The following is a 25,449-nucleotide window of genomic DNA, read 5'->3' as shown; positions in this document are numbered from 1 at the left end:
CTGTATGTGAAACCTTTAGCCTGAAGCCATCTAGATGGATCTAAGAGGTTTTCTTGTCTTACAATCCATCCACAGAAGACAAACAAGCACTTCTTGGCCCATCATGCCCCAAAACAAAAAGCTCATTCTATTATTAGATTGACCCCTTAGGATAACCTGAAAAATGTGTTTTTCCACCGAGCAGAACTCCTTCCAAGCTCACTGCTGTATCCTTTCCACCCACACCCGCCACCCCAGGGCTCCTCCAGCACACCCCTGGGCAGACCACCCGAGCAACCCGCGCCTCCCCAGGCGTCCTCCCAGGCATCCTCCCTTTTCTTTGGAGACTCCACCAGTGGTCTTTCATCACTGCTTCCTGTGGGCGAGGGGGTGAAATCTGGCACCTCCCTGATCTCCTAACGCCCCTCTTCAAATGGCTGCTGCCTTTGCATCCCTTTCCAGGCCCCCAGTCTTGTGGGAGCGGCAACATTCAAGGGGATGGCCCCTTCGGGCTTTTAATCTCGGTTTTTCCATTTTTCAGAATCGGCTCTGAAATATCATCGCCTCTGTGCTACCAGACTCGCCTCAGGTGACTGTCATCCCTCAAGTGCGCACATCGGTGCCCTTCCGTCCCTGCTGGGGGTGGGGGCGGGGCTCTGTCTCATGCACCGCCCCCTCCCCTCCCCATGGTTCTCTGCACACAGCCCCTCTCCAGGCTGCAGGCCTCTTCAAAGCTGCCCTCTCTCCACCTGCTGTCCACCTCACCAAGCCCTGGCTGCCCCCGCCATCTGCTCCTGTTCACGCCTTTCCTCAGCCTGTCACAGGGACTGGAGGCAGACCTGCGCATCCTGCGAATATCCCCGGCATAAACGTAATTCTCAGCAACACTGTTCCCCTCCAAGCCTTATCACCTCCCCTCCACACAACCTTCTTGGCTCCCTTCCACGTCCATCTCTCTCCTGAAAGCCCTTGTTCCGTTCTTACTTTCCAATCTCACACATTGCCCTCAAAAGCCCAGACTGACGTTATCAGAGGGCAACCAGATGTCCCTGTTTGCAGAGCCTGTCTCTGTCCTGGTAATTCTGTCCTTGGCTACACCGAGTCTCTGTGCCTGTCCTTGGCCAGGGAAGTATCGTATCGCCCAGGGATGCCAGTCCTCTGCCCCTTGGTCCACTGTGAGCCACATTTCTCTCCTCTCCCTCGACGCCATAACATAGAATAACTGATTTGGGAAAAGTTGCTCTATGTTTCATTAATTCATCTTGGATACTGGGAGCTAAAGGCTTTTTAATATAGCATGCAAATAAATGTAAATTTATGTACTTATGCAAAAATAATATAAAAATATGCCTTTAGATTTTCTGGAAAAAGTCTGATCACTCTATGAATTCCTCCCCTTGTCAACAATGTCACTCTGTAATTTCTTATCCCTTCAGCTCATTGCTCCCTTAATTCCTGTCCACCCCCTGCTCTCTCGGCCTCCCTTGTCTTGTGCTAACTCATTATTAATACTAAACACATTATTTCCCTTCTCCCTTCTCGCTATATGGGAATTTAAACACATACATGAAGGCTAAAACTATTAGAAAATTGTCAGTTTTCCCTGGGGTTTAATTTATATCTCTCTTGTCAAGTCTGACCTTCGATTTACTTTCATGAATACTATCTGCCTCCCAAGTCATTACTGCTTTTTAACAACGTTAACAGGTTCGTATTTCTGCTTAAATCGCATCTCTCTGGCACTGTGAGTCTCTATTAATTAGTTAACGAGTAATTGTTCTGTGCAGTTCTCTGCAGTCACTGCCGACCACCTGGTCTCCACTTGTGGTAGAGGACATGGCTTTCTTCTTCCTGAACACCCCCCAGATTGCTTGTCCCCCTTTCCTCGCCTTCCTCTCTGAGCATTAGGGCTGCCGCAGACACACCTTCCACCCCATGAGTTTTTCTCCCACGACCTGCAATCTGCCCTGCCACCGGTTCCTTCCCTGGGACCTCCTCGGGGGATTCTTGGTGCTCTCCAGTGCTGTGTTCTTCAAACTCCTTTTGTCTTGCCCTTTGACCCTGGCCTGGCCTGGCTTGGAGAGGCATCCCTGGCCGTCCCCTCACTCATATACTCCTCTCCCTGAGTGCCAGGCAACTGTCAACACTCAGCTGTTTCCACCTCCCTTTGCTGCCTAAGTCTGAGCCCTGTCTCTTCCCTGGGACCTCCCTGGCCAAAGGACAGCCTCTGATCTGCCCGCTGACCCCTTCCTCTTAACTCAGGGGCTTGCAGACCAGTCTGGTTTCTGTGAGGGTAGAGATAGGACCTTTTCAGACTTAACTAGAGATTTCTGTTCTTGTATTTAATTTGTCTCTGTGACATACGTGTGCTAATATTATCCCCATTTATATGGCTGAGCAAAATGAGGCACAAAGAGGGTAAATGACTTGCCCAAGGCCCCAGAGCTAGTGAGTGACCAGCGTTGCAATTCTGACCCAGGCCAGAGCGGCCCTGGAGCCTCGCCCTGTACCTCTGGAGTGTATGTGAAGGCCCTCTTCCTCCCTCCTCCATCCAAGGCCACAGAAACACAACTTTCCTGTGCAGCTTGTGAAGGGACAGGAAAGAGGGAGTGTGATGTCTTGGGGCTGAAGGGCCTGAGGAGTCCAGAGGCTCCTGCAGCACCAGTAGGAGGGGGACCCGTGCTCAGCCCCGTGGGTCCCACAGCCATGGGCTGGGCTCTCGGGGGCAGGCTGGGGAGAATGGAGGCCGGATGCATCATCTGTAAGATCACCAAGCAGTGTTCCAAGCTCCCCAATGGGAGTCACACTGATCACAGTCACTGGGCAGTTTCCAACTGCAAGAGTCTAAACTCCTCAAAATCTGTCGGCTTGCTGCTCTCAACCCGCCTCCGGTCTGGATAGTTCTCCAATATATCAGGATGCACTAAGAGAAGCCTCAAGAGTTTATCGTCATCACTCTTTTCTCCTGGCAAGACCTCCAAAGCAGCCAATGTCTCACAGCCTGGCAGTGCTCCGTTGTTGCCAGCTGACCCGGCAGGCAGGGCCCCGCCACCGTCCTGGTCCCCGAGCACCAGCCCTCCTGTGCTGGCCAACGGCTTGCTCCTTTCAGAAAGGAAAGTGCCTGGCATTTGTCAGGGATCTCAGGTGTCTTGAAAAGCTCCAAAGGTGAAACAGAAAACTCTCCCTGTGCGATTTTCCTCTTTGATCTTTTGTCTCATGTGTTCCCCTTGGGGATGAACAAGAAATACTTCTCTGAATAATTCATAGGCCCCGAGGTAGAAACACGCTGCCTCTTTTTAATAAAAAGGCTGGGTACATGGTGGTGATTATACCTCTCTTGCAATGCTTTCAGCAAAAGCACAGAGATCTGAAAAGCTCTTTACAAATTCCTCTTACAATAGTGAGATAAAAATTAAAAACCATGTAATATTTTTAATCAAACAGACGAATGTTGGGATAATATGTAAAATTATTTATAAATCCGTATGGAGCTGTAATTATTATAAGGTCTGATTTATTTTTAAAACTGAAAATGATTGTCTTTAGTTTTCTACTTAATAAGCACCTACTAAGTGCCAGGAACTCTGCTAGGCTTGTTACGTAAATCATCTAATTAGTTTTCACAATATCCCACCAGGGTAAGTAACAGCCCAATTCCCAGAAACGCCAAAGCTCCTTAGAGGTTAAGTGACAAGCCCAGGGTTCCCCAGGAGTCAAGACCAGCACTGAGTCCAGCTCTGACTCGTAAGTGCACACTCGTCCCACGGTGCCTAACTCCTGGCGTGTCAGCATTTTTCTGCTGAAAACCGGTAGTTACCACTCAGCCCCATCTATACTTTGCAACATTACCGTGGGAAATGGCAAGATGATGAAGGCTTTGGGCTTCGTCGCAGAACATTTTACTTATTAGTTACAAAACCACATCCTCTAGTACTGGACAGACACTCACAGCCTATCTAGTCAAAAGCCTGCATTTTGCAGAAAGGACAATGAGGTGCAGAGAGCTTACAGGCCTTTCCCAAGGTTAAAGAGCAAGTAAGTGGTGCCATTGGGACCATCCCCAGGGTGTGGATACCTCCATGGTGGCTGCTGCAAGCAGTGCAGAGACCAAGATGACAATGACAGTGCCCAGGGCCACAAGAATGTCTTTATAAAACCCAGAACCAGAGGGTGGCTTGGACTGCTGGCCAGGAGACCAGTGACCCAAACTCTCCATAGCGCAGAACAGGATCACTGAGTAGGGCTGCTAGGACTATGCACTGCCAACTCCCAGGGTGTCATGTGGATAAACTATAGTAGGAATGGTACCCACTGGCTTCATGCAGTGTGACAGGCTGGCAAGCAAACTGCATGAGGCCTTTGGAACTAGAAGAGGGTTTGAGGGCTGTGTGCTACCTGCTGCTTCCAAGGGCCGCCCCCATCCAAGAGTAGGGGTCGCAGCTCGGGTCTCAGACTCACCAGTCGCTGCATGCTCTTCACGTGGGTGGGGCTGATGGATAAGGCTTCTTCATACCACCGCCGAGCTTCATCGATGTTTCCTCGGAGCTCAGCGACCTGGCCACGCATGTAGAGGACATTGTGGGACATTGGGAAGAGGTTGGCAGCTTCTTGGGTACAGGCTGTGGCTTCTGCAGGCTTCCCAATGCCAATGTAGACTTCAGCTGTGGGGAGGAGAGCAGAGAGCACATGCTTTCCTGGTTTATTGTCCTTCAGAGGCCCTATGAGCAGCTGTACTCTGGTTGGGGACATTTGCATTCCCCATGGGAGGCTGGCAGGGCCCAGAGCTGGCTGATCCCCCACCGTGGGTGGAAATGCTGCAGTCCCTCATGCCCACTACACAGGGACTCGAGTCGCCACGCTGCAAGCCTTGCAGGGCAGACACAGGTCACCACCAAGTACAGGGAAGTGAGGCCTGCCTGGGCCCTGCCCCCAACCTGAGGACACGATGAGCACAGGGACAGCAAACCAGAGGTGCACAGACCCTCACAGGGCAATGGCTCTGCCCTGTTCTCTTGATGCTGAAGTTGACAAGGGCAGCAGGCTGTGGCTTTCATGCCCATAGGTGTGCCATAAAAACTGCTGCTCCATCAGATCTAGCCCCCGCCCCAACCAGGGACAGTCACCACACCCTGGAGACTCCTAACTGTGCCACAACAACAAATCCCTCTGAAAACCAAGCTGCCACTTTCAATACAAGCAGGGAAATGACCTTCCACCAGTCCTTGGTCTCAGCTATCATCTCCGCAGGGAGCCAAAGCCCTCACGGCCCTGGCCTCTCTGAAGAGCCCACCCTGCATTTCCGAGGCCCCCTCTCCGCCTCTCTGGCGCCTCCGCCCAGTGTCCGGGTAGAACACCTCATCGCGCCCCTCAGGCCCCTGCCCCTGGGGGCCTCGTCTGATCCCGGCACTGCCAGCTTCCCAGGCTGCTGGGCCTGAGGCTTTCAGGACACCTGAGTCCCCTCCGCGCCTCCCCAGGGCCAGCATGGCCACATCTGTCAAGCCAGGGCCTGGAGCCTTCCTCAGGCTCACCGACCCCTTCGCCACCCGCAGGCCAGCCTCTCCATGCAGCCCTGGCCTTGGCGATTGGCCGTACCCTCGCAGTGAAAGATGTCTGTGCCCGTATCTTCCAGTTACGTGAACGCATGTATGAATTCATATATCATGTATACGTAATGTGCAATAGCATTCTAAGTAGACATGTTTGAAGAACGTGATAAAGAAAGAAAGAGAAAGGTTTCACTACTTTCTTTGCATACCTCATCAAGTTGTTTCCTGGAGCTCACTCTGGAAACTGCCTCGACTGCGCGAAGTCTCCTCTCCCCACCCCTGCCTGGGCCACCAGCCTGTCCCCCACAGCTGCCGCCAGATTAACCTCCTGAGGCCCAGCTTCGGGGCGGCCATCCCGGCTGCTCAGAAGGCCTCCTTCCCTGAGGCCCGCGGCTTCTGTTCCCTGCCCGGCAGACAGCATGACGAGGCTCCCCTTTCGCTGACGTCCTGCAAGAGCTGCTCCCCCGTCCCACTCCGCACCGCCCATGTCCTTCCCTGCCCGATTCCTCCCTGGTCTGTACCAGCTGCGCCCCCCAGAATGCAGGCCATGAGCTACAGGAGGGCAGGGATGGTGTCTGCTGTCCACTGCTGTGTCCCAGGGACTAGAAGAGTGCCTGGCACATAGTCAGAGCTCAGTTAACAGCTGTTGAATGAATGAATGATAACGGCAACAATGATAGTAGCTAATACCCATTAAACACATACTTTGTGCCAGGAAGCCTTTCCATTTCTCATTTCACCTTTGTGGTGATCCAACAGATACTATTATTTTATCCCCATTATACCAATGAGGAAACTGAGGCACAGAGAGGCTGAGCAACTTGTCCAAGTTCTCAGGGCAAACTAGAGGCAGAATCAGGCTCAGATCTCGGCCCCCACAGAAAACAGTGTCTCCTCTGCCCCAAAATAACATCCAGATTCCTCTGCCAGGCGTTCAGAGCCAGGAATGCCACCCTGCTAACCTGTAACCTTTCTACCGCTTCCCTGTACCCCCCGGCTCTGGCCATGGCAAATGCTGTTTCCGTACACTTAGTAGGTGTTCCCATAGCCATGCTTTGTTGTTTATTCTGTTGCCTCTGCCCATAACACTGTCACCTCAGCCTCCTTCAAGGCCCAGCTGGGTCGCCACCATCCCAGGAAGCCATCTCTGACCCAGCCCTCCCCTTGGCTGAAAGGGGAGCCCGGCCTCTGAGCTGGCTGATACCTGGGTCCCTGCAAGCCTTTTTGTGAGGGGTCTTGGGCACGTTCCTGGACAGCAGACCTCCAAGGGAAGGCTCTGCTACAGATCTATCTTTCTGAGTCTCCACCTCCAACTTCAAGCCCGGGGACTGGGAAATGGCTGATGTGTATTGTCACAGGTGTAGTTGGTGGCAACACTGCTGACCTTTTGGCCTCATTGGCCTGGTTGGTCCTTCTCCTCAGGCACCCTCACTTCCAACATTGGCGTATTCAAACCAACGACTGACTCCCCAGGCCGAGAAAAGGCCCTGGAAAAAGCAGGCCTTGCCCTAGCCCAGGTGTGCCCTGTACCTTCTGTCTGTCCTTCCGTCTGCCAGTCCCAGGGACTTGTGGAGGGGTGTTCTGGGCGATTCTCGCAGACACAGAAACTTGGGCAATTCAAACATAATTTACTGAGCCCAGAAGGTGGACTCCCAGGTGTGCCGGCCTCCTGTTCTCAGAGTTCAACTCTGAAGGTATCTCCTGAGCACCTATACACACAGGGACTCTACAGGGACTAAGAAGACATTTCTCTATCCTTCAGTTTGGACCAGGCAAAACCTGTCCCTTCTGAGAGATAAACACTCTCATAATGACACCGGCAGGCTGTCTGCCATCTTTCAGTAACACAATTCTCCAGATGCTCTTGCCAGAAAGAGTTGAGTGTGTGCCCACTGCAGTTTTGGGTTACCTGAGCGTGGTGGCAACTTGGGAGAGCTGTACAGAACGTTCCTCTCACTGTACGCTTGGCTCCTGACTCGCTGCCATCTTGGGGGTGAGTTTATGTCTGTTTCCAAAATCCCCAGGCCTAGAGCTGCCTTTGGGTTCACGAGGCACACGAGCCTCTTTCATCTAGAGCACTCTGTGTGCAAAGGTGACTTTGGAGAGTGGGGACTGAAGGCATCCAGAATTTTTATAATAAGAATCAGGGGGAGGGAACCTTAGACACCATCATGACAGTGTACATGTAAGTCCTGGTCCATAAGGGCCCTCCATGAGACCAAATATAACGCCAACTACTCATTTATCACCGTGTCTTCATAAGCCTCAGGTCTGACGCACCTGCTCCTGTTACACAAGGGTAAGGGTTAGGGTTAGGGTTAGGGTTAGAGTTAAGGCTAGGGTTAGGGTTAGGGTTAGGTCTAGGGCTAAGTATAGGGCTAGTGTTAGGGCTAGGGTTAGGGTTAAGGCCAGGGCTAGGGTTAGGGTTAGAGTATAGGGCTAGTGTTAGGGCTAGGGTTAGGGTTAAGGCCAGGGCTAGGGTTAGGGTTAGGTCTAGGGCTAAGTATAGGGCTAGTGTTAGGGCTCCTCCTGCCTCCAAGGCACTGCTGGGGAAGCCCAGGCTCTAGGGTTCCTAGCATGTAAGCCGCAGTGTCACGAGAACATGCAGGATGTCTGGTTCCTGCCCCTGGGATTTTGGTGAATCAGTTGACTCCTCTGGGCCAGTTCATCTGTCATGGGGACCCTGGCCCTGGCCCACATCTCTTCCAGGGCTGTGGTAAGGATCAGACAAGATGGCGGAAGCCTGGAGCCCAGAGTGAGCTGAAAGCAATGAGGATTATGCCTGGTCAAGCCTCAGCCTCTGGGAGACCCGGAGTGAGGAAGCTACGATACAAAGACATAAATTGACTCATTCAAGCCCCAGCTCTGTTTCGCTGTGTCAGTGTATTTGGGGGATGCAGGTTCAGCCTTTCCATTTCACCATGGCCCCTTTAACACAGTGACTTAGAACAGACAGTCCCTCTTGGAGAGCAAATGATATTTTAATGGGGAACAGTGTCTTAGGCTCCAAGAACGAAGCTTTAGTGGTGGGATTTCAGACATTGATCAGATAGTCTGAGATGGGGTTGGGGGAGGAAGACAAAAGGATTCCTGTGGTTTCCCAAAATTCCTGAAATCACCCAGAATGTGGCCTTTTCTGCCTAGGCATGCGGCTGGTCCCCTAGAACACGGTGAAGCCACACAGTATTTACTATGAACGTCCCCTGCTTGAGAAGCCTGGGAGTCTACATCACAAGCAAGGAGCAATGTCTCCCTTCAAGATGGCTTCTCGAATTCTACCCCAACCCATGGGGCCAGCAGCTCCCTCCCTTGTGCTCCCTGCACTTCGTACGACCACTGTCATCACCTTGACCACACCATCTTTGCCAGGAGACCCTCCGATCTCTGCTTCTCGTCTCTATCAGGGACCCATCTGTCACAGCCACGTGCCTGGCCCCTCCCCAGCTGTCCTCCTGGCTCCATCTGATCACTGATTTGGGGAGAAGGACTCAAGCCTGCTTGCCTGGTCCCTCGGAGCTCTCTGCCCGGGGCCTTTGGATGCCTGCATTCTCTGTCTGCTCGTCCTGCAGGCTTGTCACGGGCTCTGTCCCTGCAACAGGGAGGCCAGCGATTTGGGATGGGTGAATTGAACTCAGCTGTAAAGCACCAGGGAGCCCACTTGAGACGAGAGGCAAGCCACATTCTCCCATCCAGCCTCCCGGCAACGAAGCTGGGACTTTGATCTCCATCTCCCTCCCTTGTCTTAACTGGTTTGGAACTCAGGGAGTAAAGAAAGGAGTATCATTTGCAGTTCCCTAAAGACTCCACAATATAATTGGTATTGTTTTCCCCACTAAACTATAGAGGGCTCCTAGCCACAATCATCTCCGCATCCCTTAGCAGAGGATCTAGCACTTAGTAGGTGCAAGTCTGCAGATTAATGGATGCTGAACGAGGGTCAGAGCTACCATTTCCGTGGCACAGGTCAGTGACGAAAGTCACGGGCCAGAGAAGCAACAGCAAATGAAACTTCCCTGTCCCTTTCACCAAGGGCTACATTCAATTTAAAAAAATAAAGGGCCTTGTGAGCCTATTAAGAGCTCTAAGAACTTGTACCGAAGGAACAGCAACAGAGTGCAGCAGGCTCTGGGAACTCAGAGCCACCGGCTGCCAACAAAAAAACCCCACAATTCAGCAGGAGGTCAGTGCTCCAGCTGCAGGGCAGGCTCCGAAGGTCACTCTCTGAAGAGGTTACACAGACAGATAGTGTGTCCTGGTCAGTGGCCGCTGACAGCCTCACACCAAAGGTAAGGTGTTGCTAAGGGTCACGGACACTTTCCGCCTCATTCTGAAAGCTCAGACTAAGCTCTGAGTGTTCTCTTTGGAATCCTTTGGTTTTTTCCTTGCCATCCAGTTACTATGAAAAATGTTGGAGACAAAATCTCCCCCTGTGTACAAACCTCCAGTGGTTCCCCATTGCAGAATGAGTGTAACCCAAATGTTTTTGCTTAGCATTCGAAATTAGGGCCCGGCTACCTTTCTGACCACCTAGCTCCCTGTGTGCAATCCAGTCATGCTCTGCCAGGTCTAAGGGCCCCTCTGCCCCAAATGCAGAGCCTCACTCTGCACAGGACCCCCGGAATCCCTGGGGAAAGCACCTCCCACCCTCCCATTCTTCCACTGCCCTGCGTGTGTGCCCTGGGACAACCCTGGCCCCAGCCTGCCCTGTCTTCCAGTGACCTGCGTGTCTGCTGTCTCCACTGGAGGGCCGGTCAAGTCTGCTCTTCTTTGCCCTATACCGTGCCCTTAACTCTGCCTCGCACATAGAGGGCTTTCCAAAACCGTCTGCTGAAACCAAACTCAAGATGTGATCTGAAAAGAGCTATTTCTTTCTCAAGATGAAGTGGTGTTCCCAGCTGGGGGTCCTGGTGCTGTATGCAACCAGAATCCCACGTAGCCCACTTTGCTTACTCATCCATCCATCCATCCATCCATTCATTCATTCATCTAATGCTTGCCAAGCCTCTGCTTTGTGTCAGCTGCAGGGTGCTTGCTTGACTGTGCACTGTGCCAGGCACTGGGCTGAGGGGGGCTGAAATCTGGCCTGGATTGTGCTGTAGGCTGTGTGCCCAGCATAGGGCTGTGTCAGCCTCGAGAAGTGTGAGGAAGCCCTTTTCTTCTCACAAAGGTACCCTGGGCTAGCCAACCCTGTTCTTTCCGGGAGCTTAGTCTACCCAGAGGGTCACCTGTTGGAAACTCACTCAAAGGAGCAGTCTATGTTAGAGGCAGCTGCAAGGCTGTACCTAATTCGGATGCTGTCAGATCTTCCATTTCATCTGTGTCTTGTAGAGAGGGCTGAAGGAAAAGACATGCACGGCGCCAGGTGCCTCCCAACCTCGCAGGTCAAGCCAGCAGTGGGTAGGGAGGTGGACCGGCAGGCTCCCTGACCCCTCAAATCATCTGCTTCACCCCAAACCCTGCTTCCCTAAAGAGAGATGCTGTGGAGGGCAGGACAGTCCCACCAGGGAGAACGCAGGGTGCCCGCTGGCAAGAAGGTACTCCTGGAGCCCACGTTCTCTGTTGCCATGAATTTGCTCTTTCATATAAAAACCAGCATGAGGGCCAAAGAAGAAAGGGGTCATGTGTCCCAGGGGGTTTCCTGTCACCCTTCTAAGCCATCACTGCCTCGGGAGGCCTTCATCCTTATCAGCTGTCGCTCGACTTGCCCTTTATTCTTCCTTTGGGGAAGGCTGGGAAGTGAAAGGAGGCAGCGGTTTTGTTTTTAGACGTTGTCCTACCCTGAGCTCCTGTGGGACAGGGCCCAAGTGGGGCCCCGAAGTCCCCGAGTTGAGTGCAGCCCAGGCCTTGTGCTCACCGAGGGCTCAGCCAAATGCCTTCGCTGGGGTCTGGGCTGCATGACTGCCACTAATTCCCCAGTTTGCATCTGGCTGTGTCAGCTTTTCAAGAGGAATCCCTTCCCTTGCTGTGGGATAGCAAGACTAGCTCCTCACCCCGGCTGATTTTGTGATGCTGCCTTCGCAATGCGTGGTGTCCCTCCAGGCTTTGGCCCAGCTGTTCTCATGACTCCGGCTCTTTCCCCAGTGCCCCTCGTTCCCCTTGGCTGACCTTGACTCACCCTTCAAAGAGGAGAAGGAAGCCGGTAGAGCAGACCTCACGCCTCTTCTGGATGCCACACTGACAAGCCCACCTGTGTCCTCTACCCGTCCACTCTGTGTCCCTCTGTTGTTGTGAGGGCCACCCCTGCCCATGCCCTGGACTCCACCACTCCTGCTTCTCGAGGAGTTCACGTGCTCTCTGATGCCAAGAGGCTCAGTCTGTACTTGCTCATCCCCACTGGCAGTCAACATGCTTCAACATGCTTCAACACACTTCAACCCTCTTCCTTGGCCCCACACTCCTCCTGGTTCCCCCTCATTTCTGCTGTGGAGGGATTCTGCTTGCAAGGGTTGGGCGCCCTCTCTGCCCCAGCTGCCTCACTTGCCACTTGGCCTGCAACCACGGCAGACGGCCTCCATCCCCACCACTCCACTAAGACCAGCCTCGTCACGGGTGCCGACAGCTCCCATGCGCCAGATCCAACAAATGTTTTTGTCTCCACCGCATTCAACCTGTCAGCAGCATTTCCCGCCAGCCATGTCCTCCTTAAACATAGTTATGTCAATAGTCACTAAGTGCTTGCTACCTTGTGTGGCTGTCCTAACTGTTCTCCTTTTGAGGGGGCGACACAGAGGCTCAAGCAGGATTGGGAATAACTCCCCCAGGCCCCACTGCTACTACATGGCGGGACCAGGATTGTAACTGGTCCGAGTCCAGAGCCAAGTCCTTGGCTGCACTGCGCAGGCCGCTCTGCTGCCATGGTGCCATCTGTCCTGCTTCGCCACCCTGCTGACTGCTCCCTCTCAGCTTCTGTGGCTCTTCCTCCCCCCTCACGATTGAATGTGGAGGGGCTGTGGTCTTGGGCTGGCCCTTTCCCGTCTCCATCCACATTCGCTTCTTAGGTCTTCTCATCACATCTCCTGGCTTCCAGCCCCAACTCCCAAATTTATGTTTCCGGCCCAAATCTGGAATGTAGACTGGAATATCCAGATGCCTACTTGGCATCTTGACCTGCATGTCCTCAGGCGTCTGACGCTTCCAGGTTCAAACAGTCTCCTCCTTCCTGGCCCCAACTCGTCGGCTCTTGCCTCAGGGTCCCAAGCTCAGGGTTCCTCCTTTTCCTTCACCCTCCACATCTAATCTATCAACAGGCCCATCAGTTATACCTGTAAAGTGCATCTCTGGTATCCACTTCTCTCCACCTCCCCTGATACCTTAGATCAATACTCCAGACTTTCTGCTCTTTCAGCGTCCACTTCTGGCTGCCTTCCATTCCATTCTCCACATTTAGCTGGGGTGACTTTTTTTTTAAGAGATGGGTCTCGCTATGTTGCCCAGGTTGGACTTGAATTCTTGGGCTTAAGCGATCCTCCCGCCCCAGTCTCCCAAGTAGCTGGGACTACAGGAGCACATAACCAAGCCCAGCTTGGAGTGATTTTTATAAAAACCTCAATCTGATCCTTTCATGCTCCTGCTATATAGTCCTTTAGTAGCTTTTTAATGCTTTTAGGATGAAGTTAAAAGGTATTAACATGGCTACCGGGCACTGGCATGGCCTGACCCTGGCCATTCTGTCTTCCCTCAGCCACCAGGCTTCCCACCCCAGGGGACCTTCATTTCTCTAATGTTCAGAGCTCATGCTGCCTTGGCCGTCCCAGCTCATGCTGTCCTATGCCTCCCCTGTAATCCTGACCTATTGCCAGTCCCTCTTGAGTTCTCTGCTCAATGCATGCAGTCTTACCCTGGCTCCCCTGGCTGGGAAAGGCCCTGTGTTACAGGGATCGCAGGGGCCGTGCTGCTCCTCCCTGGTTCCAACTGTGGCACGTAAAGAGATGCTCGAAGATACTGTGTCAACAGCCGAGTGCCTACCATAGGTTGGAGCTAGGGTTCTAGAGCCACATGGGTTGGGTTTGAATTCTGGCTTCCTAACTTGTTAGCCATGTAACCTTAGGCAAGTGACTTCACAGGTGCGTCTTAGTTTCTCCATCTGCAAACGGGGTGAATAAGAGTATGCACTCCTCATAAGGTTATCACGAGGACCAAACAAGTTAAGACATAAAAAGTCCTCAGAATAGCGTCTGACACATGCACAGTGCTTGATAAATGTAAGCTGGGCAGGCCTAACCCCCCAGGACTTCATGGCCTCCCCAATGGGTGCTGTGCAGTGACACATACCACCTGTCTGGTAGCTGTCTTCATCTCACCGTGGTGGGCATGCCATGGATTACCCCTCAACCCTGCTGACACAACCTCCGATGCCTGGGAGGAGTCTGGGAGGGGGAAGGGCAAAGGGGACAGGCTGGGCAAGGCCAAGGAATTTGTAAGAGTATCACAGCTTTAAATTCCCAGCAGAAATCAGAAAATCTGATCTTGCACATCTAAGAATAGCCACTGGTTTCAACTGTGAGAGGTGCCAAAGTGAAAGCTATAATTATTAGTAAGTAACAAGCAGAAATTAACCACCTACCGCAAAGTCATTTTTAGCTGCCATCCCAATGTGGAAATTGAAAGACAGGCACCAAGAAGCTGCTTGGCTTGGGAAAGGCCCTGCTTCAATTCTGAATTGCTGTGCACGTGGGACTTTCCAATGGCTCACAGTGGCCTGCGTCCTAAGGCAGCCGTGGAGTGGTTCCTAAGGAGCCATGTCTTGAGGTGTTGTCACATGCCCTCATTGAGCTCCCCTGACTTCTGCCCCAGCAGACTGCAAAGGAGCTCACTGCCATCTAGCCTGGGATCCCTTGTGGCATAATGGAGGAAACAACCTCCCTCTGACCTTCTTTGCAAGACAGTGTATACAAATGGCACTGGAAGACACTTGGAACTTTCAGGAAAAGAGACCGAGTAGTTGCTTCCTAAGTATCATGGGAAGCACAGATGCCATAAGAAAAGACTGATACATTTATTTTTCTTCCTTTTTGTTTTAGAGACAAGACCTTGCTCTGTCGCCCAGGCTAGAGAGCAGTGCTGCGATCACAGCTCACTGCAGCCCTGGACTCCCCTGCTCAAGCGATTCTGCCGCCTCAGCCTCCCGAGTAGCTGGGACTACAAGTGCACAACAAGATGCACAGCCGATTTTTAAAAACTTTTTGTAGTGACGAGTTCTCACTAGCTGCCTAGGCTGGTCTCGAATCCCCGTGCTCAAGTGATCTTCCTGCCTTGGCCTCCCAAAGTGCTGATAAAGGTACTTCTTTAAAAAACTGTTTGGCAAAAATCCCCACAAACAAACAAAAAAACACAAAGAAAATAAAGATGGAAGAAAATATCTGTAGTGCCTGCCTCAGACACAAGGCAGACTTCTTTAACACACAATAAATGCTTACAAATAAAAAAGAAAAGCTCAGTATCTATGAAGATAAATGGGAAGATAAATGGGGAAAAGCTATGGACAGAAAATTGAAATGCCATCTTCCACTTGTCAGATTGGCAAAGATGAAGCATTGTGAGAACTCACTGTGTTGGCAGGGATGTGAGAAAGTGGACGTTTACGCGTTGTTGACTGGAATGTACATGGGTACAATTCCAAAGAAGGCAATGTGACAAGACTTATCAAAATTGAACAGTACAGACCCTTTGATCCATCAGTTCTCCCTTTTGGAGTTTATCTTACAGACACAGAACAATATATATAGTTGTCCCTCAGGATTCGCGAGGAATTGGTTCCAGGACCTTCCATAGATACCAAAGCCCGTGGATGCTCAAGTCCCTGGTATAAAATGGCACAGTGCTTGCGTATAACCTGCACAATCCTGCATACTTCAATCACCTCTAGAGCACTGATAACACCGAATGCAATGGGAATGCCATGTAAGTAGTTGTCACACTGTATTGTTTAGGGAGTAATGACAGGACAAAAAAGACTGTATGTGTTCAGCGCAGACATTTCTTCCAGATGTTTTTGATCTGTGGTTGATTAAATTCATGATGCAGAACCTGAGACCACGGAGGGCCAACTGCATGCAAGGATACTTACTGAAGCATTATCTGCAATGGCAATGCTAGAACAATCTAAGTGTTAACTAACAGAGTACTGGTAAAATGATGGTATAACCACCCAATGGTTTACACTGCGCAGCTGTTTCAAAGCACCAGTCAGCCTTGCATGTGCTGATAAGCACCCGTCTCCGAGAGGGTGCAGTAAGAGGGTGACGGGGACAAAGTGCAGTGTGTGTGCAATCTCTGGAGGGAGCATGGCACTGGGAACAGTGGCTGCCTGTTGGGAGGGTGACTGAGGCTCAGGGACAGGAGGGAGCCTTTTTACTTTAGGCCTTCCTACTTTTTCAACTATGTACCATATACATGTTATTTATCTGAAAATAACATAAATAAAATTGTGACATAGGTCCAAACAAACCAAGGAACAAAACATGTATGGTCCATGCTGAATTGGCCACCAGGTGTCCTGAAGCAATGGGTTCAGGGGTGTCTAGGCAGGAGAAGAGGGGGTGCCACCACACAGGAAGTGGGGGACCCTCTATGGTCAAACATCCCTGGTTCCTGGGTCTGTGTTCCCAGCCAGGCCTTTGGCCTGTCCCCTCACAAAGCAGCTGGAGGCTCAGGTTTCCTACTCATGATCTGCACATCCAAGTGGCCCAGAGACCCACTGATATATTAACAATAGGCTGGAAATCAGAGGTCATCTCTGAGTGACCTTTCCTGCAAGCCTCAAATGGGCCACCTCCACCACGGGCTCCCATCACGAGGTCCCTCTACATTCAGTTCACCAGGAGAAACAACCGGAAGACAGCAGGCCCACAAATGCCACAGAAACACCATGGCCTTGAGCGTTAGGCTCTGAGCTAACTAATCTCTTCTAACGCTTGCAAAATGTATAGAATCTGGCAGTATTGCTGGAGCTGATGATAGACACGGAAGCAGATGTTACTTGGTTTCCATGAATTTTCAAAAACTTGGGTCAACTTTATTTTGCTTCTCAGAGCAGTGGAGCTCATATCACATAAGGCAAAACATGACAGTTCAGTGGAAGCTCTGTTTTCTTCTGAATTTACCTCTTTAAAGACTATGTGAATATATGATGTGATTCTAAATCTTGACTGAAAGTCATTGCTTTGAGAGTCAATATGGCACAAATTCTGAAATGATTCTAATCAACTCCATCCATTCATATGACACACAATGCTCACCATATGCAGATGAGCACCTTCTGCCCCTAGTCGACAGGCAAGTATGGCATTTGCTTTCCATAGTTCAATTCCGCCACCTTGTAGAGTATTAAAGCCACGTCCACTAACTACAATGAGAACTTGACTCCATCACGTGGGCCATGGCGGTAAGAAATGGATCTTATGTGGTAATATAAAAATTCAAGGATAGCTCCTCCAAGCTGAATCTGAGCCATCAAGTTCTTCAATGTTCTAATAAGCAGCTGCAAAATTTCCTTGTCAAGAGTCGTGGCAGGCCATGCAAAGAGGGGCAGAGTCCCTGGATAATCGAGTGAGGGGCGGCAAGACGCGTGGCAAAGCCCTCCTGGTGACTCTCAGGTCATTAAGTTTTCTGAGAAACAAGCAAGAGAAGCCCCGCCTGTCAGGTCAGGGAGCTAGTCCCAGCCTGGAGGGATGGCCTCCAGCCTTTCCAGGGTTTTACACTTTGGCCCTTCAAAGACTCAAATTCAAGCCCAATTTAAAAGGCAACTCTGCCCCTACACCAGCCCCGCAAGGTCAGCCAGGCTCACCTGGCCCAGACACTAAACCGTACTCCTTCCCTTTCTGCTCTCCGTGGTCACCGTTCATGAGGATGAGTGAACAGGACAGGCGTCAGAACCCTCTGCTGGGGACTGAACCTCTCCATCCATAAGGGTACCATGGAGGAGGCATGACTGCTGCTCCCTGGCCCTTACAGCCAGCATATCTGGGACCTCTCTGGGAGAGGGGCCGAACATTGCAGGCGTCTGCAGTGGGGAGGAACAATTGTGCATTCATGAATCACCCATCTTTTGTGCTTCTGCTTAGAAGAATATAATTTGTTAATTTATGGTAGTTGTTATGGCCCAGTTAAAGATGCCAACACAGAAAAGGCTGACTGAGCTGGGCTCCATGGTATGCCAAAGCCAGGTAAATCCAACCATGCTCCCACATGCGAAGGTCCGCCAATGGTGTCAAACAAGGTGGAACATGGTGCAATTAGCCTTGGCAGAAAAGGAGTCAACAGAAGCACAACTGGGAGATAATGAGCACTCTTCTCAGCCCGGTTTGGGCTTTCGCCATGTACCTTAGTGTCGAGCCTGAGAAGGCCCAGTTAGGGTTGTGCAGATGACACGATAAAACCTGAGGAACGGAAGTTACCTTTTATGTAGAAATATAAATATGTAAGTAAATCAACAGCCATCATTTGCTTGGAAGCGCTGTATCGTGGCATTCTCACTGCTAAAATGCCTGTGCACTAGATTTATCTGTGGGCTTTCCAGCTATGCAGAAGCATCGCTGAGCCAGTGGACTGCCCAGTGAAGCTGGGGGCGGGCTGATTGCCAGGTCAGAGGCTGCTGCTACCTCTCTCGCTCTCTATGGATCCTCAGGAGAGCCATTGTGGGGGATGGGGAGGCGTGCCAAACACACTGCCCCTTCCTTGGCTTTGATAAAGACATCAATACCCCCTGTCCCCTCTTCCAGGGACTCCGAGACTTCACTGACAAGACGTACCAGGAGACAGGGGCTACTCTTAACCCCATGGTACAGACAAGGCTGACAGTTAGAGACTTTAACTCAAGTCTACCATGCTGGTAAGCAGTACAGCTGGGCTCCACCCGAGCCACCCACAGATAGTCTGGGGTGTAGCTCTCTGGTCCCTCTGCAGCATAAATCCTGCAGCCCACACGGCAAACTCCCCAGGAGCCCTTAAGAGTCCCACTCAGAAAATCTTTCCTGGATACCTGCTCTGTGCCAGGGTCCTGCGGCAGGGGAGGGATGGGGAGATACAGAGTAATTTGTGGTTCCTATAAAGAAGTAGCAGCATTTTGGTAGGTGACTCCGAAAGCTTTGATTTCTCCTGACGAGGGCCACGGGCTAACAGGCCAGCACCTGCCTGCAGTGTCCTGCAGCCTCTGGTGCGGCTGCGGGCTGTGGGAAGGGGCGGAGTGGTACCTGCGTGGAGCCAGATCTGTGCCAGGGTCATCCAGGGGTGTAGCGGGCCCTGCTTGGGGGCGCTGCTCTGCAGAGACGAGGCCACTTCCGACAGTGCCTGCTCCACTCTGGAGGCCGCTACTGATGTGGCGTGGATGGAGCCTGTGAGGGTTGAGAAGACTGGGTCAGGAGTGAAAGGGCAGACCCAACCAGCCCACCGGCCTCCCCGCGCCCACACAGACACACGTGCGGAACACACACCGCTCACCCCTCGGCGTTCCCAACATTTACTGTCCATAAAGAAACGTGGACGATCATTATGGCCTGGAACCTCGGTTTCCATCCTTTTGCTTTAGCTACTCTTTCAGTCGACACACAGAGCACGTGCTCCTCAGTCTAGCACAGTGTGAGTGTTGGGGGCAAGACGGGGGGAACAGCGAGGTACGCAGCCACGATACAAGTGTTAAACAACGGCATAAAGGAAGTATTACAAAGGGACATCACAAAGCACCCCCGTAAGGGCCTGAACCTAGAAACTATATGGTGGGGAGGGGGAGGACGCATACTTGCCTCCTGGGGTAGTGTTTGGAATAGACGCGTTGACCATTCTCAAGACAAACCCAGCAACTTCCCATTTCACTAGTGTAAGCCTGGCCTTTGGAAGGTGGGCAACACCCGTGGATCTGAACCATATTCTAGGACAGGACTTAAAAACCATAGAAAAAGCACACTTTTGCCCTGTGTATAAGCAAATATCTATTCTTAAAGCTCATGCTAGACTAGTGGAGGACGGGTTACAGCAAAGATGCCTACGGCGCAGAATATGCACCAGCCTAGCTATTCGGTAAAACCCACTGTCCTGAAAGGCTAAGGAGAGGGGCAGAGCGCACATTCATTAGTCAAGGGCGAGGTGTAGTGTGTGAGTCAAATGCAAAACTCATTTCTTTCCACGGTGACATCGCAGAGGTCCTGATGGCCAGAGACTACCTCCTCACACAGGGGCTGGTCCCCACCTCTTTCCAGCATTCACTCTTGGAGGTATAGTTTCAGAATTGAGAGCAGGATGCTGTTGCTGTTATTTCAAATGTAAAACTATTAATATTTATATTCACCTGCAACATTCTTAATTTATAATTTGTCAGAAAGTTTGATATGGAGATAAGCATTCCAATGCTGTTAGTGGTAACTATCAACTCATCATGAAGTTTAAAATAGTGATGATATATAAAGATAAATGCCGAGTACAAAATAAATGGAGTTAGTTGTATTCTAGATAATACAAAACGTTTTTGTGAGTGTAAAAATAATTTTAGTTGATCTTTGGAATGCACCACCATTTATTCATTTTAAGACTATTTGCAGTCACAGACTGGCCATCTATACTATGTTTTGACTATTTCAATGTAACGGTAACGTGGATTCCTCTAATACACTCAAGTCTTTGGTGGGGGTTTGGTGGATGGAAACCAGAGTGGGAATCCGCCTTCTGCAGATAATCCACAGACAGACAGCACTTGCAAGGACGACCACGAGAAAAAGAGCCTCTAGGGAGGGGCTGAAAGCTGCTGCAACGGAACTTGAGGCTGAGTTAAAAGATTCTAACTGATGGCATGATGACTCAGGGGAACCTGTAAAGTTTGGCTAAGAATCTACCCTGGTTTAGACAAAGTATGTCTAGCTATTATTTAAAAAAAAATCTAAATAGCAAAATGATTAAACTGCTGTAGAAAATGTTGGTCTTATTTTGTTTTTAAACTTTTTATGGAAATAACATTTTAATTTTGATAACAAGGACTTGAAGTAGTTTTCCTGAGACCTTTAGCAGCAGCGATCAGTTAAGGAAACGAGTAATCTAGAGGTCATTGTTGCTATATTCTGCCATTACCCGCTGGGCTTACCCTCTCATAGACCACCTTGAACAGTGGTTCTCAACTTTGACTTCACATCACAATCACTTGGGGTTTAAACAATCATGTCATAGCTACACCCCAGACCAGCTGAATCACTAACACTGGGGTGGGGAGCTAGACACCTGTTTGTCTGTTAATCACCCCGTGTGATCCCAATGTGCCGCGAAGGCTGAGAACCACTCACCTAGAGGGACAGGAAGCAGATGTTACTAACACTTGGTCATGAGAAGTCTGTACACGGGCCAGCCAGCTTGAGCTCTCTCCTGCTTCCCTGTAGCCCAATGGCCATCTGGGAAACAGAGTTCCAGGAGGATCTTATTCTCTACAGTAGTGGTTCTCAGATGTTTTGGTCTCAGAATCCCTTCAGACTCTAAAAAACTACTGAAGACTCTAAAGAGATTGTTTTTATGGGTTATTATATTGATATTTGCATTAGAAATTAAAACTGAGCCATATTTAAAATATTCACTTATTAATTCATTTAAAAATAACAATAATAAATTACTGCTATAGAAAAATTCTATAAATTTTCTATTAGGTTCCATAAATCCTTTGCTATAAAGACTTGTGACTTTTAGAGGGGTTAATTTTACTTTTAGGATTAACTGTTTTGTTTGTCTGGTCCACGAACTAATCAAAAGTACTGCCAAAATTCCTTCTTTTCGTGATATCTATATACAACTAAATTAACGCATTCTTAGCACAATAATACGTTTTACTATGAATAAGGTCTGTCAAATGATGATGATGATGATGATGATGATGATGACAGCAGTGGTGGTTATCAGTTTTAGAGAACGTACCATGTTTCAGGCATGGTGACCAGCACTTTACATATATTATTTAGTCTTTAAACAGTTCTGTGACGCAGGCAACAATGTTATCTGCATTGTTTAGATGATGAAATTGAGATTTAATGAGGTTATGTAACTACTAAAGTTATACAGTCAGTAGGTGGCAAAACCAGGACTCAAACTTAGCCTTGCAATCCAGCTCCAACGCCACATCCTACAGGAAGGCTGCTGTGAGCCTTCCACCTCTCCAGGCAATAAGTGAGACCCTGGGGTCCTCGGTGGTCCCATGTGGGTGTCACTATCACTGTCTAGATTGCATGTTTTAAAGTTGATGTAACTGTCTCCCTTACCAGACTGTGTGGTTCTAGAAGATGGTAATTGTGTCCTCCATTTAGGTATCTTCAAGGGCTAACCATGCCAGGCCCGTGCTAGGTATTAGGTAAATGCTTGTGCAGTGAATGAATAGGTACTATCAAAAGACACGTCGCTGTACAAAAATTGGAAAAGGGTGGTCCCCTCTTTTGGATACGTGTCTGTGTGCTCTACTCTTCTTCCCTAATAATGGCTCAAAAGCTAGAATTTTCACTGTCTCAAAGGGCTTTTCAGTGTAGCTGTCATCAGTTCTGACAATCTGGACTAAAAATGACAGTGGCACATAGTTAGAATTAAACACTGGACATCATTTAGTGACTCCCCTACCCCCAATGTAAGTAACCCATTAAAATATAGAGAAGAAAAACAGGGTATCAGAGATAATTTTTTTCTTGCTAATTAATTCCTTGTTACATTTCACAAGGGCAGAGAGCCTTGATGTTCTGAACTAGGGATGGATATTAGGGCCTTCAGATATTTATTAGTAATAGCAAATGACTAACAATAATAGGACAATTATATAATAGTTAGCATCTACCATTCCTGGCAATAACACAATAAATAAAAGTCTTCCATTGAATTAGTATTTGCCTGGGGTGGGGGATAAACATAATTTGAATCAGAATGGATATAGCTGCTTAAAAAAACAAATCAAAACAACCACATCTTACTGTTTCAGAGAACTAAAATGGTAATTGCCAACATAGATACCGGATTTTGATTTATGTTGGTAAATAACTAGAAACACTGGTTCTAACCAACATATTTTTAAAGAACCCTCTTCTTTAAAACAGTGCTCCTGCATTGTACACGAGGATGAAGAGCACTATTAACTTAAGGTGGAAATGGACCAATTGTGGCTTGAAAAAGGAATCAGAAGGAAGAATATAGGACGTATTTCCAATGTAAAACACAGGACTCTGGAAGAATAAGTTTCCAAGTAATCAGGTTCAACAGGTAAGCGAGGGAAGGTGGCCGGGCTGCTGCGCATCTCGTATGCATCACACTGATTGAGAAGAGCCCATCATCCCGGAACCCTGCGGGCTGTGCACTGCACAGCAGCTGCTATGCTCCACCAAGGAGATCATGCACCTCTTCCCCTCGTCCACAGGACACAGTGGCTCTGCAAAGCCACTGCAAAACCTGCTGAACCGAGAGCTGACACAGGCAGGTGAGAGCTTGCTCTAAAATCTAGCCCAGGGTCTGTGGCCTAATTGCCTGAATGGTCCAGGGGTACAGGATGTTCTAGAGCTGAGGCAATAGGAACTTCCTCATGGCTTTGTCTGCCCTCCCACTTAGACCCTCAAGAGCAAATGTTACCCCAGACACCCCATACAAAGGCTAAGTGCCACTTGAACAACCCTTTGATTCCTACATGCAGGGCTTCCTTTTGGGCTTCCCTGGACCACTGTGTGTGGGGACGGGGAGCGGGGAGGCAGCAGCAGAACCAGCAACTGCAGTGGAAAGGCATTCCTCCATGGGCCAGGGGACCAGGAGCCAAGGCCACTGACCTCAGGGCACTGTGAGTCCAAGCTCTGGACCCCTCTTGCGGTTTCCTGATCCACACTCCTATCACATGTTGAAGCCTGTTGAGAAACCCTGCCACAAGTAGGACACCGGGAACAGCTAGCTCAAATTGCCTTTGCAGCTGAAGCCTTTCCAACAATCCTTTTCCAGTGCACATGACACATCTATGGTCAATTTCACATAGACCCGGACCGTGGCAGTCACACGAGCTCTATTTCACTATTCAAAGTTCATCATTCAAAGGGAGCCCAGAGCCAATAATTTTGCTGAGCAATAGGCGCAATAAAGTAAGTGGCTTAGCTATGCTTGATAACCCTGTATTTTCACATAGGGTCACTGAATAAATGGCATGTATGATATTCCAGCTACGCTTTTGACTATTGTGGTGGCATTAAGTGGCTGCAGTCTGAAGGACTCCCACCTTCCCTCTCCCCTCATGTCTTCACAGCATGTAGAAGATGAACTAGATCTCAGATGGAACCTCGCCCACCTACTGACCTGGTGAGCATCCCAGCATCAGGAGCAGGGGACAACTACGGTACATTGTGTGCCAGAAAAATCCACTACCAACAGAGAGACCTCAGCAGACCTCACGTGACGCTGTCGGGATTCTGGGCAGCTCTCTGGTCCCCAGCCCTGGAGAATTAACTCAGCTGCCTCATGTGCATGAACATGGGTGTATGACACAGCACGTGGCCGTGCCCCAAGTCCCATCTCTGCTTGTCACCCACATTCTTTCTGCCTGACGCCGCAGCAGCAGACACCTGCCCTCCCCACATTTTTCTGGAAAGTAGCTGAGCCACTCCAGTGAGAGGCATGCAGAAGTCTCCCGCTGCTAATGAATCTCTGCACTTATTTTCCCTCAGCCCTGAAATGATTCTGTATTATCTGTCAATAGAGTCTATTCAGCTTCCAGTTCTCAGAATTATGCCCCCAAAACAATTAAAATGTAAGAAAAAAGCAGCAGTTTCATTTCTTAAAGACTCCGTCAGAATACTAAACAGCGATCTGAATGACTAAGCATTTTGTCAGTGAGCTTTGCTTTAAAAAATTCCTTTTTAACAGGAAAAGAATTTGTTTCTCAAGGTAGGACTTGGAAATAAATCAGTCCAACACTGCAGACTGCTGGCAGCCCAGTGACCTTCTGTCTCCACACCTGCCACCTGTGCTCAAACAACCAGAATGTTCTCGGGACCGAAGAAGGGGAGGAGGCTGAGGAGCTGGTGATAACTGTCTCTTATTTTCCAAGGGAGAGGAAGAGACATGAGACTCCACTCTCACTTCAGCCCTCAAATGAGGCATATTTTCTCTGTACTTTTTAACATAAAATATTTTGGTACCTCTCCATTCTCCCCCCGCCCCCCAGCCTGGTAGTTACGACAATTCCATCTTTGCTGTTGGGTGGGCCTGCTTTTCTGAGGAGGCGACTTGGGGTGGGGGGCTCCTCACACTGCTGTCACAGATCTCCGTTCTACATTTGCCACTTCCCTGAGAGCTGCCGTCTCCCCTCTTGGTCGTGGGTCCCCCCATGTGCAGCGGGGGCGGGGCTCAGCTTTACGGCCAACTGCTGGTGTCCCACCAATTCCACTGACCACGATGCCTCCTGCTGTGGGTTCCTCTGATAAGTCACTTTGGTCACCATTCTAGTAGGCGCTTCCCTCTTTCACCGAGTGAGAAATAGATTAGGACAGCTAAATCCACAGCCCCAAGACGAGATCACAATTTCCAACTGATCTTTAACAGATTATCAAGCACAGTTTAAACCTGACAGGATGTGTCTTCTCCTGAAGGGGGGAAAGCTCTTTCCAGGGAAAGCTTTAGGGAAGGATCCCACTAAGGCAAGGAGAGACTGGGGTATGTCGTCACCAGTGGGCATGCGGGGGCCGGCACAGCATGCTGCTGGCGGGTGTTGGCGGGGCCAGGTGGTCACACGGAAAGCGTGGAGGGAAGCCACTCGCAAGCATGCAGGAAGATGCCAGCTGTCAGAGTGAGCCGCCGCCGGTGGCTCTGGGCTAGAGACAGTACCTTCTGGAGGACTACAGTGGGCAGAAGCTTCCATCTCCACCTAAACCCTCCCCGCTGCATATTCATGAGGCTGTTTCTGGACTGAAGTGCCCTTCTGCCTGGGGGAAGCTGCTGCTCTCTGAGCCTC

The 25,449-nt window shown here is 50.1% G+C and overlaps 1 protein-coding gene across 1 annotated transcript in view; it reads right to left on the bottom strand.

Annotated features, from left to right (window-relative positions):
• TTC7B (tetratricopeptide repeat domain 7B) overlaps positions 1-25,449 on the bottom strand; it is a 236,156-nt gene that overhangs the window by 29,553 nt on the left and 181,154 nt on the right. The window contains exons 18-19 of the mRNA XM_012660002.1: positions 18,716-18,856; positions 4,438-4,640 (exon numbers count right to left, since the gene is read on the bottom strand). Of these exons, the coding sequence (XP_012515456.1) occupies positions 4,438-4,640; positions 18,716-18,856 (344 nt within the window). The remainder of the gene's footprint in view (positions 1-4,437; positions 4,641-18,715; positions 18,857-25,449) is intronic.

This window comes from Propithecus coquereli, unplaced genomic scaffold (genome assembly GCF_000956105.1).
Source record: "Propithecus coquereli isolate 6110/MARCELLA unplaced genomic scaffold, Pcoq_1.0 Scaffold646, whole genome shotgun sequence".
Lineage (NCBI taxonomy): Eukaryota > Metazoa > Chordata > Mammalia > Primates > Indriidae > Propithecus > Propithecus coquereli.
The sequence above is the reverse complement of the archived record's forward strand: the minus strand, read 5'-3'. Positions and strand labels throughout refer to the sequence as shown.